Source organism: Cajanus cajan, chromosome 1 (genome assembly GCF_000230855.2).
Source record: "Cajanus cajan strain Asha chromosome 1, NIPB_CcT2T_4, whole genome shotgun sequence".
Lineage (NCBI taxonomy): Eukaryota > Viridiplantae > Streptophyta > Magnoliopsida > Fabales > Fabaceae > Cajanus > Cajanus cajan.
Genome location: NC_138517.1, coordinates 6,763,450 through 6,779,158, shown reverse-complemented (window position 1 = coordinate 6,779,158; position 15,709 = coordinate 6,763,450). Strand labels below are relative to the sequence as shown.

General features: G+C 26.3%; 2 protein-coding genes across 2 annotated transcripts; both read right to left on the bottom strand.

Moving 5' to 3' along the window:
* Window positions 1-207: 207 nt before the first annotated feature.
* On the bottom strand, window positions 208-3,204 carry LOC109790692 (zinc finger A20 and AN1 domain-containing stress-associated protein 5). The gene is made up of 3 exons (XM_020349888.2): window positions 2,998-3,204; window positions 1,121-1,191; window positions 208-325 (listed from the first exon to the last, which is right to left on the bottom strand). The coding sequence occupies exons 1-3, from the start codon at window positions 3,202-3,204 to the stop codon at window positions 208-210; spliced, it is 396 nt and encodes a 131-aa protein (XP_020205477.2).
* Window positions 3,205-6,533: 3,329 nt separating this feature from the next.
* On the bottom strand, window positions 6,534-9,038 carry LOC145953867 (putative zinc finger A20 and AN1 domain-containing stress-associated protein 8). Its single transcript, XM_083067656.1, has one exon. It carries the CDS (start codon window positions 8,881-8,883, stop codon window positions 8,434-8,436), a length of 450 nt encoding a protein of 149 aa, XP_082923782.1. The 5' UTR covers window positions 8,884-9,038; the 3' UTR covers window positions 6,534-8,433.
* Window positions 9,039-15,709: the final 6,671 nt, after the last annotated feature.

Below are 15,709 nucleotides of genomic sequence, written 5' to 3'. Positions count from 1 at the left end.
CCCCTCTTTTTCTCCCCCTCTTTTCCTTTTTAAATGTTGGCCAAAATAAAATAGAGTAAGAAAGAGAGAGAGGGTAAATGATGACTGAGTTCCTAAGAGCTCTTTAGGGTGAAATAACATGTAATGGTTGAGCCCTTGGTCCAATGACTGAGTGCTTGGGTGCTCCAAAAAATTTTCCTCTCAGACCCTAAACCGCTCACTCTTTTTTCAATTGTTGAGCGGTTTAAGGCTTTCTCCTCCATGCTTCTTGGCCTCAAAATTGCTCAACCTTTTTGCAACCGTTGAGCGGTTTAGGTCTAAGCTGCAACCTTCATCTTTTCTACACCTGCAAAACAAAAACACCTCAAAAATTAATAAAAAACTTTCATCAACTCTCAACAAAAAGTCTTACTTCATATCCTTTTGATTCTATTTACAAGCTTAGGATTTTACTCATAAATTTTATACTAAAATAACTAGATAAGTGTCAAAATTGATTAAACTAATTACACAAATTTGATACTTATCATATTATATATATATATATATATATATATATATATATATATATATATATATATGAAGAGGGTTCAAACGACACCGGTGTAAACTTTTACTAAGTATTACACCGCTCAATAACTTTATATTAAATGTAAATTTTATAAATTCAATCATTAAATTATAACTTCATATCACTTTATATGTTTATATCAAATTTTGTTAAAATTGAACAACAACTTGAAGATAATATAAGTGTTCATATTTTACTATATTTTGAAATGTATATGTTACGTCAATTTTGTTTTATACGAATGAAATATCAAATTATTTTGGATTAATATAAAATTATATATATATGATCTAAGAGTAAATAAATTTCAATCTAGCGATTGTATTTACAAAATTCATATTTAATATAAAGTTATTGAGCGATGTAATATTTAGTAAAAATTACACCGGTATTGTTTAAACCTTCATATATATATATATATATATATATATATATATATATATATATATATATATATATATATATATACTGAGATCATATAAAAAAATCTTATACGCACACATATACACAAACAACTATCCAAACTGTAAAATATAAAATCATAAGTTGTTAGACAAGCAACTATTATACAAATGTTGCCTCAAAACAACACCAACCAAAACACTACCATCTTTAGCATGGAACCACAACCTTCTAGTCCTCTAAACTCAACTTAACAACATAGATCAACATATCAACACAAATACACAACTTAAAGACATAACAACTTTCCAACTTACAACATAACATCTAAACAACATAACAATCTTAACAACTTAGCAATTTATGCATTGTCATGTATTTTAACTAAGAGATTTCTTATAATACAAGTGAGTAGTCTAAGTAACTTGATCATATTAAACCAACTTAACAACATGATCTTTTGTTTGTTGGATCAATAACAAATTCGGATACCAATTAACAATACAATATAATTTCTCAAATTTTGCCACTTAAACTAGAAAAGTCCAATATCTTTTCAAGAATATAATAATTTGGCTATAAACCTATCACGACATTATCTCTCAATTTCATATTTTACTTAAATTTTGGCCCTTCTAAACCAATATAGCTCGACCTAACCTTGATATGGTATCTTCTAAGGACTTATAAAAGATTTGATATATAATCCACTTGAAGAGATAACAATCTCAAAAAATAATTTGACATCCTTTTTTATCGAGTTAATTAAAAGCACCTATTCAAGTATTTAAAAGCATCTAAATTAAATTAAAAAAATTGGGATATTATATGTTCGAATTCCCTCTACTAACACGTATTATTATTCTTCTTCGTCTCCATATTATTATTATTTTGAATGCTCAAAAGATAAAAATCGTATTGATTATAACCTTTTTAATCGCTAATGTTCAAATCATAATAAATAAATAAATAAATACAAGGATGTTTGAATTTTTTGAAGGAACAATCATGATTTTATATTCAACCCTAGATCCACAAGAAAACTTCTACAAAAGGAGGTTTGAGTTTTTTGACAATAGCGTGAGATAGTTAATAGTCCCATCACTCACTCTGTTTAGTGTTGATATCTATTTGATATATATTCATGGATATTTTATACATCCTTAATTATATGTATATGTGAATATTTGATAAAATATAAAATTTTAAATAAAAAAGATAAGAAATAAAATAACAATTATAAAATAAATAATTATAAATACATATTTATATTAAAAATAATTTTATAACATATATTTATACTAAAAATAAGTAATTGCGATGTATATATTTAATGTAAAAATAAATTAAATCAAATTATTCTATATATAAATAAGAATATTTTTAAAGTGCAAGTATCAACAAATACAAATGCTTCACTGTCTTTGTCTTATTATTAAATGAGTATCCATTTACTTATCAATTAAAATTCATAACAAATTTTATTTGCAGATATTTGTTACATGATTTTTATCATTCCTATTTATAATACTGTAATTATCGTTAATTTAAAAATAAATAAATAAATTGAACACAAAATTTTCCACCAAATACAATGTTCTCACAATACGTGCGTGCATGCATGACGCTACCCACTGCTTCAATCCATCAAATTATAAGAATATTTTTCTTTATTAGTTTGAAAGGAAGCAATGTTAATAACACACAATGAGTAAGAAATTCATAATGAATAGCAACATTTGCAATTCATGATATGATACGTTGATATATAATTCCTATATACCAATCCTAAATTCTATCTTCTAACTTATCGCCATTATACAGTGGATTTTGTTTAATCAAAGCCTGACGACCAATTTGCTTGAAATCAACTTTGCATGCATGGTGTTCTGGGTATCTATGTCTTCCACAAAACACATCCCCACAACGACACTCGAACCCTATTAGTCCAACCTTTTTGTTGCAGCTCTTGCACCTCTTTTTCTTCTCACTCATGCTTCCATCTTCCGTTAGACAAACATTAGCAATCATACGGCGACAACTACCTCACTCATAGATTCTTCAGAGCAATCATACGGTTTACGACAACTAGATGAATGATCAAGAACAATAACTTTCTCATTCCACTTCTTGTCATCCTTTGATTTGATCAATTTTCCTTTGAGATAATCTCCGTAACACTTTGAACAAAGGTTCTTGTTGGCAGCAGAACCATAGAAGCCACAGCCATTAGCACAAAGTGGTGGATCCATATTGTTTGGCTTAAGGAGAAAACGTAGAAATTAAAGATCTCGATGTCAGCTAGAAAATTTGGAGCAATTAAACAAGAAGCGTTCCCTTTGTGAAATACTTGAAGGATGAAGGGTATTTATAATCCAATTAATGATAACATAATCTAAATCATTAAGGAAAGGTATATATTTATATTATATCATAGAGAAATCTTAATTAACGATAATAATTGATTTTTTACAATTCATTTTTGGCAGTTACATAATTGATTTAGTCGCTACATGTGAGAAATTTTTAGCGGTTATTTTTTCCTTTTCTATTTATTTTTAATAAATAATAAGTTCAAATTAATGTTGGAAATATTTTGTAAAAATGTAGAAAAATTGGATCTTGCAAATAAATTGAAAATAAAAAATTATAATTAAATTACCATAAAAAATTTATAAAAGAAGATGTTTGTGTATAAACTTACAATCAATTTAAAATTCCTAATAAATCTCAACTAAATATAATTTTATTTGTTAAAATTATATTGAATAACTGAAAATAAAATTGTAATAATAATAAATATCTTATCTAAAATTTATTCAAAATTTAAATAAAATAAAATCTCATAAATCTAACACTCTTTCTTGAAATTTTTCATGAACATTACAAACTTTAGTATTATGAACTCCAAAACTTGATTTATGAAGTGCTAGGTCATCAAGCTGTACTGCACATCAATTCTTGACCTAAATCATTGTCTTCATAGTCATTAAATTTAACTCCTCATGTCTTTAAATACCATTTGTTGGAATTTGTCATATCAAATACATCTTGTATAAAAATGTGACCAAATCTTTCATGTTAAACATTACTCTCATCAATTTTAACAATAACATGGTGATCTTCAACTAAATCAAATTTTAAATAAAAACTATTTTTGGTCATTTCAATCTTTGTAATATCTGAATCATGTTCATTCATGATAAAACAATAATTCTCTTTAAAAGAGATTTCATATTCATTCTTTAACATTTGGAGAACATTAAGAAGATTTTGATCCAATTCTAGAATATAAATAACATTTTTGACAATTATCATGTGACTAGTGCAACCATTTTCAATAAGCCATGTATTCAATTCATGTGGATTGAATTTTTGACATGCCATAAATAAATACTCATCTACATCATCATTTTTTTCTTCAATCACATTTGACTATTTTTCTAGTTGTTGTTAAGACCAATTATTCTTTAATTTGCAATATTTTTTACTATGACAATTTTTTATTGCAAAAATTGTAGTGAAAAAGATGTTTATCTTTAAACCAACAATCTTTTTTAGCATAGTTGGTTCTTTGATAATGAGAACGAGGCAAAAATCTTCTTTTCTCGAAGAACCTTCAACTTTTCCTTTGTTCTTATTGAAATTCTATGACTTTCCAAAATTCCTTTCATTGTGCTTTGCTCAAAATGCACCTTCAACAACTTCATTACTTCTAATGGAGACTCTTTGTTCTTATGCGTGAAGCTTGCTGGTCAATTCAATAACTGTGAGATTTTTCAAATCATAAGGCTCTTCAATTGTAGAAATCTTGGCTTTAAATCTTTCAAGTATCGAAACCATGCACTAGTGCAAAAATTGAATTTAAAATCAGACTTTTAAGATCGGTTACAAGGTAACCGATCTTAAAAGTGACGCGGTGGCAAATTTGTAAATAACATGAACACTTTTAATATCGGTTAAAATTTAACCGATCTTAAAAGTACTTTTAAGATCGGTTACAAAATAACCGATCTTAAAAGTGCCACTTTTAAGATTGGTTATAAAATAACCGATCTTAAAAGTTGCACTTTTAACCGATCTTAAAAGTTCTTTTAAGATCGGTTATTCTATGACCAATTTTAAAAGTGTTACTTTTAAAATCAGTTATTTAAGAACCGATTTTAAAAGTGCCACTTTTAAAATCAGTTATTTCAGAACCGATTTTGTATGTAGTATACAAAATCGGTTCTTCAATAACCGATTTTAAAAGTATCGTCAGAAATCTTTTATATTCTCCTCCATTCTCATTCTCTTTAATCTTTCCCTCCATTCCTTTTTTTAATCTGTGACGCTCTCATTTTCTAAAGTCTCCAATAAGGTAAATTTCGTTGTCGTTTTCGTTTTCATTTTCGTTTTCTCATGTTCTTGTTGTGTCTCTTTTCGTTTTTTCATGCTTTTCTCGTCTCTATTTTCCTTGTAGGTTCAGTTTGGGTAAATTTTGAACCTGGAACGGGCCGTTCTGCGAGGAGAACGGCCGTTCTCCCTTGAGTGCGGGCCGTTCTACTAGGAGAACGGGTCGTTCTCCAAGGAGAATGAGTCGTTTTTTAAGGAGAACGGCCCGTACTGAAAATTAATTTTTAGTCCTTTTGATTAGACTGGAACGGCCCATTCTAGTTTTAAAACGGCCCGTTCCAATTTAATTTTTTTCCCTAGCAGGACTTTTAAGATCGGTTATTAAACAACCGATCTTAAAAGTTAACTTTTAAAATCGGTTGTTTAACCGATTTTAAAAGTCTAACTTTTAAAATCGGCTCTTTCAAAATCGGTTATAGAACCGATTTTAAAAGTCTTTTTTCCACTAGTGATGATTTTTTCAACAAATCTTTTGATATGTAAATGATGTTTCACCAAGAAATCACATTTAGTTCACAACATTCATTTACATGTTAGAATAATCTTTGACAGATTCATTATCTTCCATCTTTATCAATTCAAATTCTTTATTTAATGTGAGAAGTCTAATAGATTTGACTTTACTATTGCCTTTAAATTCATCTTAAATCTTGTCCCACACTTATTTACGTGTTTCCAAGTCCATAATTTTAGTAAAAATACTGTAATTCCTACATGTAAGCAAGTGACGACTTTATCTTTCTTCAACTTCTCCTCCTCATAAACTTTAATTTGTGCAATTGTTGGATTTTCTCTCAATTGTGGTGGATCAGCTTCAGAAATTACGACATTCCATAAATCTTGAGATTTTAAAACAAATTTCATATTAACAATCAAAATATGATAATTTTCACCACTAAACATTGAAATTACACTATGACCCCCTCTTTTAACACCTTATGAAACCAAACTTATTAGATTGAAAGATTAAAACTTAAATTTATGTATATTTTTTGACAAAAAAAAGTGGGATAAAATAGTATTGCAAATTTATTGCGATTCTATTGCAGAAATTGTGAGTCGTTGCGATTACGGGCAAAACCTTATTTCTACCACAAAATGATAATTCTCTCATGACTTGTGTTGATATTGAAATATTCTCTAGAGGCATTACCTAAATGGCTTTTGTGTTTTTAACATTAATTTTAGCTAATATCGTTGTCCATTCTACTGCCTGCAGTTTGCCTCTATGATGGTGGAAGATAGAAATGGAAAGACATTTCCTCTCCAAATGCTTTTGTTATTTAGCAATGCTATTTTTCGGATTCAATATTATGTTGGAAAAAGGCTACAGTCAAGTCCGGGACAATTAGCAGGGAATCAAATTTTCTAAAATGAGATGCAGAAGTCTTTAGACACACATAACCTTGTAATAAATTATACAATCAATTGAATACGTGTTTGACTTTATAATTATTAATATTAAATTTAATTTAATTAAATAAATGAGATTTAAAAGATTAATTTGAGAGTCAATTTAAGATTGATTGAAAATAAAATTGAGAAATAAAAAACAAGAGTAAAAGAGTTTTTAAGGTAGCTTATTATAAAAGAAATTTTCAATATTAAAGATTCGTTCATTGAATTCCTATTTATTCAAATGTTTTAACCAATATTTAATCGTTCTATTTGAAGGTAAATTAATCTAAAGAATTTGTTGTTCTCTCTCAATATTAGGTTAACTTTTCAATACCTCTCTAAATATTTGAAATCATAAAAAAAAATGATAATTAATTATTTTACATATGTAAATTGTAAAGAATTCAAATCAAGAGAAGAGTAAGAATAAACAATTAAATAATTCATAAAATATTAAGGTTCTGAAGTGTTAAACATAACAACTTATGTGTCATCACGTATTTCAACTAAAAAATTTCTTACAATATATGTGAACAGTTTAAATAATTTGATCATATCGAACTAACTTAACGACACGATCATCTTTTTTATTTGTTAGATCAATGACAAATTTATATGTCAATCTATAATATAACATAATTTCTCGAATTTTGTTATTTAAACTAGAAAAGTCCAATATCTTTGTCAAAAATAGAAAAACTTAGATATGTACCTACCACAACATTACTCCTCAATTTCATACCGTAATCAAATTTTGGTCGCTTTTAATCCGTATGACTTGACTTAATCTCGATAAGATATCTTCTAATTAGTCCCTCTCTCTACTTTATTCTTTGTTATTTATTCTATAATTTAATTATGTAAATTTTATATAAATTAAAAAAATTATTGAGGCAAAGATAAATACTTCAAGTTTATGAAGTACCCATCCTAAAAAAATTAATATTTATATTTTAAGATATATAGAATATTTACAAATACTTTTAGTTTATTGAGGCAAAAGACTAATTTTATCAATAATTAATAATTAGGAATGATAATAGGGTAGGACAAGTAGTAATCCCCATCTCCCATCCCGTTTAGTGTTAGTATTTATTAATATTCATGGATATTTTATATATTCGTGGATTATGTGTATCTGTAAATTTTTTATAAAATATAAAATTTTAAATAAAAAAGTATGAAGTAAAATAAAATTAAAAATAAATAATTTTATAACATATATTTATACTAATAATAAGTAATTATGATGCATATATATAATGTACAAATAAATTAAACAAAATTAATTTATATAATTAAGATTTATTAATTTATCTTTGTCTTATTATTGAGCAAGTATTCATTTACTTATCATTTAAAATTTATGATAAATTTTATTTGTAAATATCTTCTACATATTTTTTTATCATCCCAATTTATAAAACTTTAATTATCGTTAATTTTAAAAAAATAAATAAATAAATAAATTGAACACAAAATTTTCCACCAAATACAATGTTCTCACAATACGTGAGTGCATGTATGACGCTACCCACTGCTTCAATCCATCAAATTATGAGAATATTTTTCTTTTGTTAGAAAGGAAGCAATGTTAATAACAAACAATGAGTAAGAAATTCATAATGAATAGCAACATTTACAATTCATGATATGATACGTTGATATATAATTCCTATATACCAATCCTAAATTCTATCTTCTAACTTATCACCCTTGCACAGTGGATTTTGTTTAATCAAAGCCTGACGAGCAATTTGCTTGAAATCAACTTTGCATGCATGGTGTTCTGGGTATCTATGTCTTCCACAAAACACATCCCCACAACGACACTCGAACCCTATTAGTCCAACCTTTTTGTTGCAGCTCTTGCACCTCTTTTTCTTCTCACTCATGCTTCCATCTTCCGTTAGACAAACATTAGCCACACCCTCACTCATAGATTCTTCAGAACAATCACACGGTTTACGACAACTAAATGAATGATCAAGAACAATAACTTTCTCATTCAACTTCTTGTCATCCTTTGATTTGATCAATTTTCCTTTGAGATAATCTCCGTAACACTTTGAACAAAGGTTCTTGTTGGCAGCAGAACAGTAGAAGCCACAGCCATTAGCACAAAGTGGTGGATCCATGTTGTTTGGCTTAAGGAGAAAACGTAGAAATTAATGATCTCGATGTCAGCTGGAAAATTTGGAGCAATTAAACAAGAAGCGTTCCCTTAACGAAATACTTGAGGATGAAGGATATTTATAACCCAATTAACGATAATAAAATCGTAGATAAATCTTAATAATTTAAGGAAAGATATGTATTTATATTATTTTAATTAATTTATCATAATCTATTCTGCACTAAAGAAAATCAAGGCCTTGAACTTGTTATACAATGAAATCACAATGAAATCGACAGATCAACTTATCCTAATAAAATTAAATTCATACTTTCAACTTATTTGCCTCAACACAAATATCCTAATTAATTGGCGGTTCTTTTTTGACACTCAAGATAAACCGCCAACGTTTATACGATAAACTGCCAAAATTGACGTCATTAGGGGCACATTGCATAGCCAAAATGTTGGCACCTATGGAGTCAACTATTTAGCTTGTTATTTGGCTCATTATTTTGCTATACGGAAGGAATTAAGTACTGTTGGATTAATAAATATTAGGAGGCCAAAGTTAGAAACTCCGAATTTTGGTAGGGGAAGTCTTAAGTTTTGTAGAAATCTTAGATTCGAAATATTGATTTATCATGTTTGATATCTATTTTATATATAAAAAAAATTTCTCTAGAAAGTGTTTTTTTAATAATCATTTTTATCTATTTTTCTAAAAAAAAAAAATATTTTCATGACGGTGATGAGAATCTTACTTTCCCAATTTAGTAGTAAAATTTTAATTATATAAAAAACAATATTATTTTTAAAATAGAAAATATATAATTTGTAAATATTCTAAAATTATTGATATTTTAATTAAATAAATAGTTTTTATAGTTATATTAAAGATTTTTTTTAAATGATTATGATTGTTTTTGTTAATTAAAGAAAGATTTGTGAAATTATTTGATATATTAATTATTAAAGATATAAATATATTTTATTTTTTTTAACATATTTTGATTAGATACTATGGCTTTGATTAATTATTTTAGAGGTTTATTAGATAAGAATGTTTTAAGATAAGAAAAATAAATATTTTAAAATTATATTATTTGAATAGATATTATCTTTTATATATATATATATATATATACTTTTGAATTAATTTATTGAGCTAATATTATATTTCAAAATAATAATAGTTATTATTTACTTATTTTTAAAATAGTGATAAATATTTAATTGGACTTTTGTCAATGCATGGGTTAGGGTTAATGTTTTTATATAATGATATGAAATACGTCGCTAGGAAATGCTCTCTTGTGTAAAAGTTTGGGAATACAATCTTCGGAGATAGTTTGGTTTGGGAAGCTCCAATCTCGTCCATTATGTGCATGAGACAGATCTTGCAAGACTTAGCTATACCAATGAAATCCTAGTTGTTTATCCTTCTAGTGTAATGGTTTGACCCAATATGTACTCATATACTATTCAACCTTCAAGTAAGGATAAAGTGGTTTTATTGATGCCATATGCATGTAATTTATGAGAGTCTTATCCTTGCATAAACATAACATATCCATTATGTTTGAACTGTGACTTTAATATGTGAAGAGATGTGATGTAATACAATGTGACTGAATGATTATTGCTTCGATTGCTAAAATGTTATTTATAGAATAATTGTTGATGAATTACATATATGCTGTATAATATGTTATTGTATGTGCGTGGCTACTGAACCATTTTCTATGTTGATAACCAAAGTGGAATGTTTCCCACATCTATTTTCTTTTTTGGTGTTTTGTTTTGTTGTGTATGTGAATGTGGATTTGATTATGGTAATGGAGAGGAGTAAGCCTTTTTGCTGAGATTGCTCTGATAAGATGTGATATCGATGTTTTATATAAGTACTATTTCCTTTTATTATGCATTAGAACTTTAGTTATATTTTCTTAAGAATTTTTTTTTTCGCAATAGTTATTATTTATTGTAAATGTTTTACTTTCAGTCTTGTTATTTGAAGTTGTGAATGTCGTACATTAATTTTACCCACAATTATCAATTATTAAATGAAGTATTTTTTTTAGATTAATATTTTATAATATTAAATTTGTGTATGAAGACTATAGGGTGTCACATAATTGAGTTGCATCTTTCACAATATCTCTCTTGTTCTCTTTCTCTCTCTCTTTTTATGTCTCTCTCCTCCTTTATTTTTCTCTCTGTCTCCATCTTTTTCCCTCTCTCCCTCCCGTATCTCTATTTTCTACCTCTCTTTCTTATGTCTCATTCTTTTCTTGACTTATTAATTTTAATAATATTATCAAAATATATTTTGTTTCCATAATTTAATGGTATTTGATAATTTTTTTATTTTTGTTGTAATTTTTTAAAATGAAATAAAAATATAATTTTATCCTTCTTACTTATAAGGTAACATTTTTTTGTGTTTATTTCTTTTATTGAATTCTTATTGTAGAGAAATGAGAAATACTAGAGGGGATTGAATAATATCGATCAATCAAAAACTTATATTTTTTGAAACAACAAAGTAGTATTGTTACATCAAGGACCGTAGATGAAGATATAAAAATATAAATACAAGATATTTTTATATTGGCTCACCTTAATCACTGAGATTACGTTCAATTCTTGATCTAATGAGATCAAGTTTTACTATCTTATACAAAGATACAAATATTCTTTTTCCAAACTACTTTTGGCTCAAATAAAGTATTGTTTGACTTACTTCTTCAAACAACTATCCAAGTATTATTTCAACACAGTTTCTCCAAGCTTTAATAGCTAAATGTTCTTTTAAAGACAAGTCTTTCCAAACTAAAAATAATAACACTAAATTATAATTGGGTAAAATAATAATGTTGTTTTGTCTTGTTTTCAAGACATGATACAACTAGTATAATATAAAGTTGATTTACAGAAAGAATGAATATGAATATGTTCAATAAAAATGGTTCCTCTTCTTTTTGAATCATCATGCTTCCTTATATAGATGATTCAATGAAGATGACCATTGCAAATCCTTGAGCATCTCTCATAGGCTTACTTCATTTGTCTTCATCTTTGTTCCTTATGAAGAAAAATGTTTGTTGGTACATTAAATATTTGTAGTAAATACATTTTACCAAATTGTCACTTCTTATCTGATCAAGGAAGCCACTTATCACTATTTTGATACCAAATGCGTGAAACCATGTCTGTGATAGGTCAAAGAAAATTTGAATAGCTTTATCTGGAGTTTTCCTTTGATTTAAGGGATTTGTTTATCTTTTTCTGACACAAAACATGTCTTTTTTTCCTTTTAGTTGAATGTGAGTACCGGGGAAGCTTTTCCATTTGATCAGTTAAGAAATCATACACATACAAGTGATTAAGTTATTAGACATCATAAATGATACGAAATCAAAATGTGTCTTTTATACCAAGTATTTTGTCTGACTAGATAACTTAATCGTCTTAGTACTTTATTTGCAAATCTTTTCTCTAGAAAAACATCTATGTTTGTTGACATAAAAACTTGAAATTCTAAGGAGCCTAAGATCATTTTTTAACTTAACACTTATTTAACTAATTTTAACTCCAAATTATAAACTTTTTAAAATAGTTTAAGTTTTATCAAATGCAAATACTATAATATATAATTTGTTTATATATGTAAATAATTTTTATTATCTTCAAAATGTAATTAGATCATAAAAAAAGTTTAATGTCATATTTGTAGTAATATTTGAGTAAAGAAATATATCTAATAAGGTATTTTAATAAAGGGTATTTTTGTAAAAAATATTTATATACATACAACTGTAACCAAATATTTATATATAAATATTTCTAGAAACTTTATGATTAATCAAACAAATTTTAATTATTCCTAAGAATTATGATTATCAAGATTTGTAATTTCCAAGAATAATTATTTCTGTATATGAGAAAATAGGATCCGGATTCTCTAACTTAATGGTGCAAAAATTATAATAACTTTCAACTATTTTAAGTTGTTAGATTATAAAATTATATAAGATTTTGACACTTATTCATAAATAGTAAGTATCCTATCATAAATAAAATATTTCAATTAATGAATAATAAATATTTTTAACATATATTAACTTTACATATTCAGATGATCTCACCTCTTTTTTTATTTCTTTCTTTTTTTTTTAATTTTATTTTTGTCTCTTGATTTTTTTGGATTTTTGGCTTGAAATTCAATAACATGAATTACTACATTTATTATCACTTTTGCCGCAAAACAAAATCGAGAATTTTCAAATTTGAAATATGAGAAAAGTAAACGATAACAAATTAAACATTTTAGTGTCTTTTTTAAAAATTATACAGTAAAATGAATTATAAAAAATTATACATTAAAATTTTTTATTTGTCATTTGTTTTTTTATAGTGCCTAATAAATTAACTCAAATTTAATATAATATAAATAAAAAATAAAATAAAACTGTATGTATATATTATAATGAAATATTTTTTTCATCAAAATAAAAAATCTAAAATCTAAATAAAAATGAAAATAAAGAACCAAAAATCAAATAATCATATCGGTAGAAAAAATAAATTATGCATTCCTAATTCAACTAAAAACTATTAATCTAAAATTACACCAATTGAGAGGATTACATAGTGGAATTTGATTAAATACATACTTAGTTAAACAAAAAAACTTGTCATTCCTAATTTCTCCAAACAGTTATATATGCAGAAAAATTAATTAAGCATCCAACAATGTTTATGCAGACTCATGAGCAAATGAATTATGCAGAAAACATTGTTTCTAATTAATATATATTCTGCAGCAAGCATTTTGCAAAATCAAACTTCAAATGAATTAAGTCAAAACATTGATACTAACATTATAACAACAATAAGGCCAACAACAATGTTAATTGTTCAAATAGTTCTTAAAAAATGAGCTGTATGGTTACATTGACTTCAATGGTATCAAAATATACCAAAGAAAAATACAACACTAATTAATTATAATACTCTTATCAATGATATCAAAATACACCAAACATAAAGTAACAACTAATTATAATATTACTATCAACTAACTTCTTTTCATTGAATCTTAATCAAGGATTGGAGACATGTCATGTAATGATTGACTATTTATATCATCAAGAGGTGCATGCACAATAACAAAAATTAATTAACATGTTTACAAGTAAGCAAAAGAATTGAAAGATAAAAAATATAAAGACAAATGATATTACCATAAAAAATTTAGTAAAACTAAATTGATTTTCTAATGTGTAAGGGAGCTCAAAAGTTGATGATGCTGAACAAGATACCATGTTGGGTTGATGACTTCTCAATTCTTTATCCTAAAACCAAAATGGAAAATTAAAGCAAGTGATAATTCTTGCTTTACAATCAGTTCTAGTCTCAGTTCTATGCTTTCTAACCAAAACATCCCTTTTGTCTATTGATTGTAGTCCTTCCTTACAACAAACAAATCTACATGAGGTAGCAGTACCATATTCTTTTTTAAAATTTACATATCGTCTCCTAACTCCAAAACCAACATGTGCACCATAAGCAAGCCAAAATTTTCAAGCTGCCTCTAAATTATCAAATTCTATATCTACTTTTGGTTTCCAATCAACATTTAAAGATTCCATAATATACTTCCTTTCAGAAGAATGAAAAATAAGAATAAGAAGTAAAAAAAATGATAACTTTGATTTTATATTTGTACATTCAAACACCTCAATTTCATTATCATATAACTATAAACTAAAGAGATGTAAACAAAAAAAATTTAGTTTAAGGATTTCAAATATAAGTTATCGGGATGCTATGCAAGGTCTTTTGGAACATGAAATATTTTTTAAGAAATACCCTTACCGAAATGCTACGCAGCGTCGTATGAAATGAGCTCTTCTGGAGGGTGTTTTGCTACAGTCTCAAAGGGTGGTTTGCAATAGCCCTAGAGGATGTTTTGCAGCAGCTATTGAAGGTGTTTTGGAGAAGAAGATGAAGCCATGGTTGAAGAAGATGAAGCTTCTATTTTGTATTGGAGAAGCTTTCTCATTACGTTTCCGAAAAGTTTTTGAATACGTAACTTAATATATGTTAAAACATTCATTATTCATTAGTTGAAATATTTTATTTATAGCAAGATATTTATTATTTTTAAATACGTGTCAAAATCTTATATAATTTTGTAATCTAAAGACTTAGAATAGTTGAAAGTTATCATAACTTTCGTGCCATTAAGTTAGAGAATCCGGATCCGAAAAAACACACCCTTAGAGTAAACATATTAATAAACTAAGTTTATAAAATTTCTTTAAAGATCTATTAATTAAAAAAAATTAAGAAAATTTAAAATATAAGTTAATGAGCCATCATCATCATTGTTACCACTGTTGTTATTGTTATTGTCACCATATTCTTTGTCACATGACTTTGAACTTATGTAATGAAGTATAATTGATTTTCAAGTTTAACAAAATTTTGTACATTTCAATGATACAATAAAATTTTTTAATTTAACAGTTGAATCATTAAAATTCATTATGGGTTATGAGTTATTGAGTGGTATAACTCTACCAATAATTACTCTTAATTATGTGAATCCATCTCCTATCCAAATATGTATAAGTTTTGCATATGATGAAAATTAAATTATTTTATTAAAGTTAAGAATTAAAAATAGTTAAATTGATTTGTCTAATAAAACATTCAGTGAATGATGGAAATTTGTATTTTTATTTAAATTTCATGAATTTCAAATTTTTAAAATTTTCAAAATTTTATTGTCCAAATACAACCTTAGTTCCTTAATTATGGAATGTGATATTTAAGTT

What these genes read in the sequence shown, in the direction of transcription:
- LOC109790692 (XM_020349888.2), bottom strand. Translation starts at nt 3,204, where the DNA reads ATGGATCCACCACTTTGTGCTAATGGCTGTGGCTTCTATGGTTCTGCT. An exon ending in CTGAAGAATCTATGAGTGAG is followed by an intron (nt 1,192 to 2,997) that starts GTAGTTGTCGCC and finishes AGTTGAGTTTAG; the next exon opens with AGGACTAGAAGGTTGTGGTT. An exon ending in GTTGTTTTGAGGCAACATTT is followed by an intron (nt 326 to 1,120) that starts GTATAATAGTTG and finishes TTTGTTTTGCAG; the next exon opens with GTGTAGAAAAGATGAAGGTT.
- LOC145953867 (XM_083067656.1), bottom strand. Translation starts at nt 8,883, where the DNA reads ATGGATCCACCACTTTGTGCTAATGGCTGTGGCTTCTACTGTTCTGCT.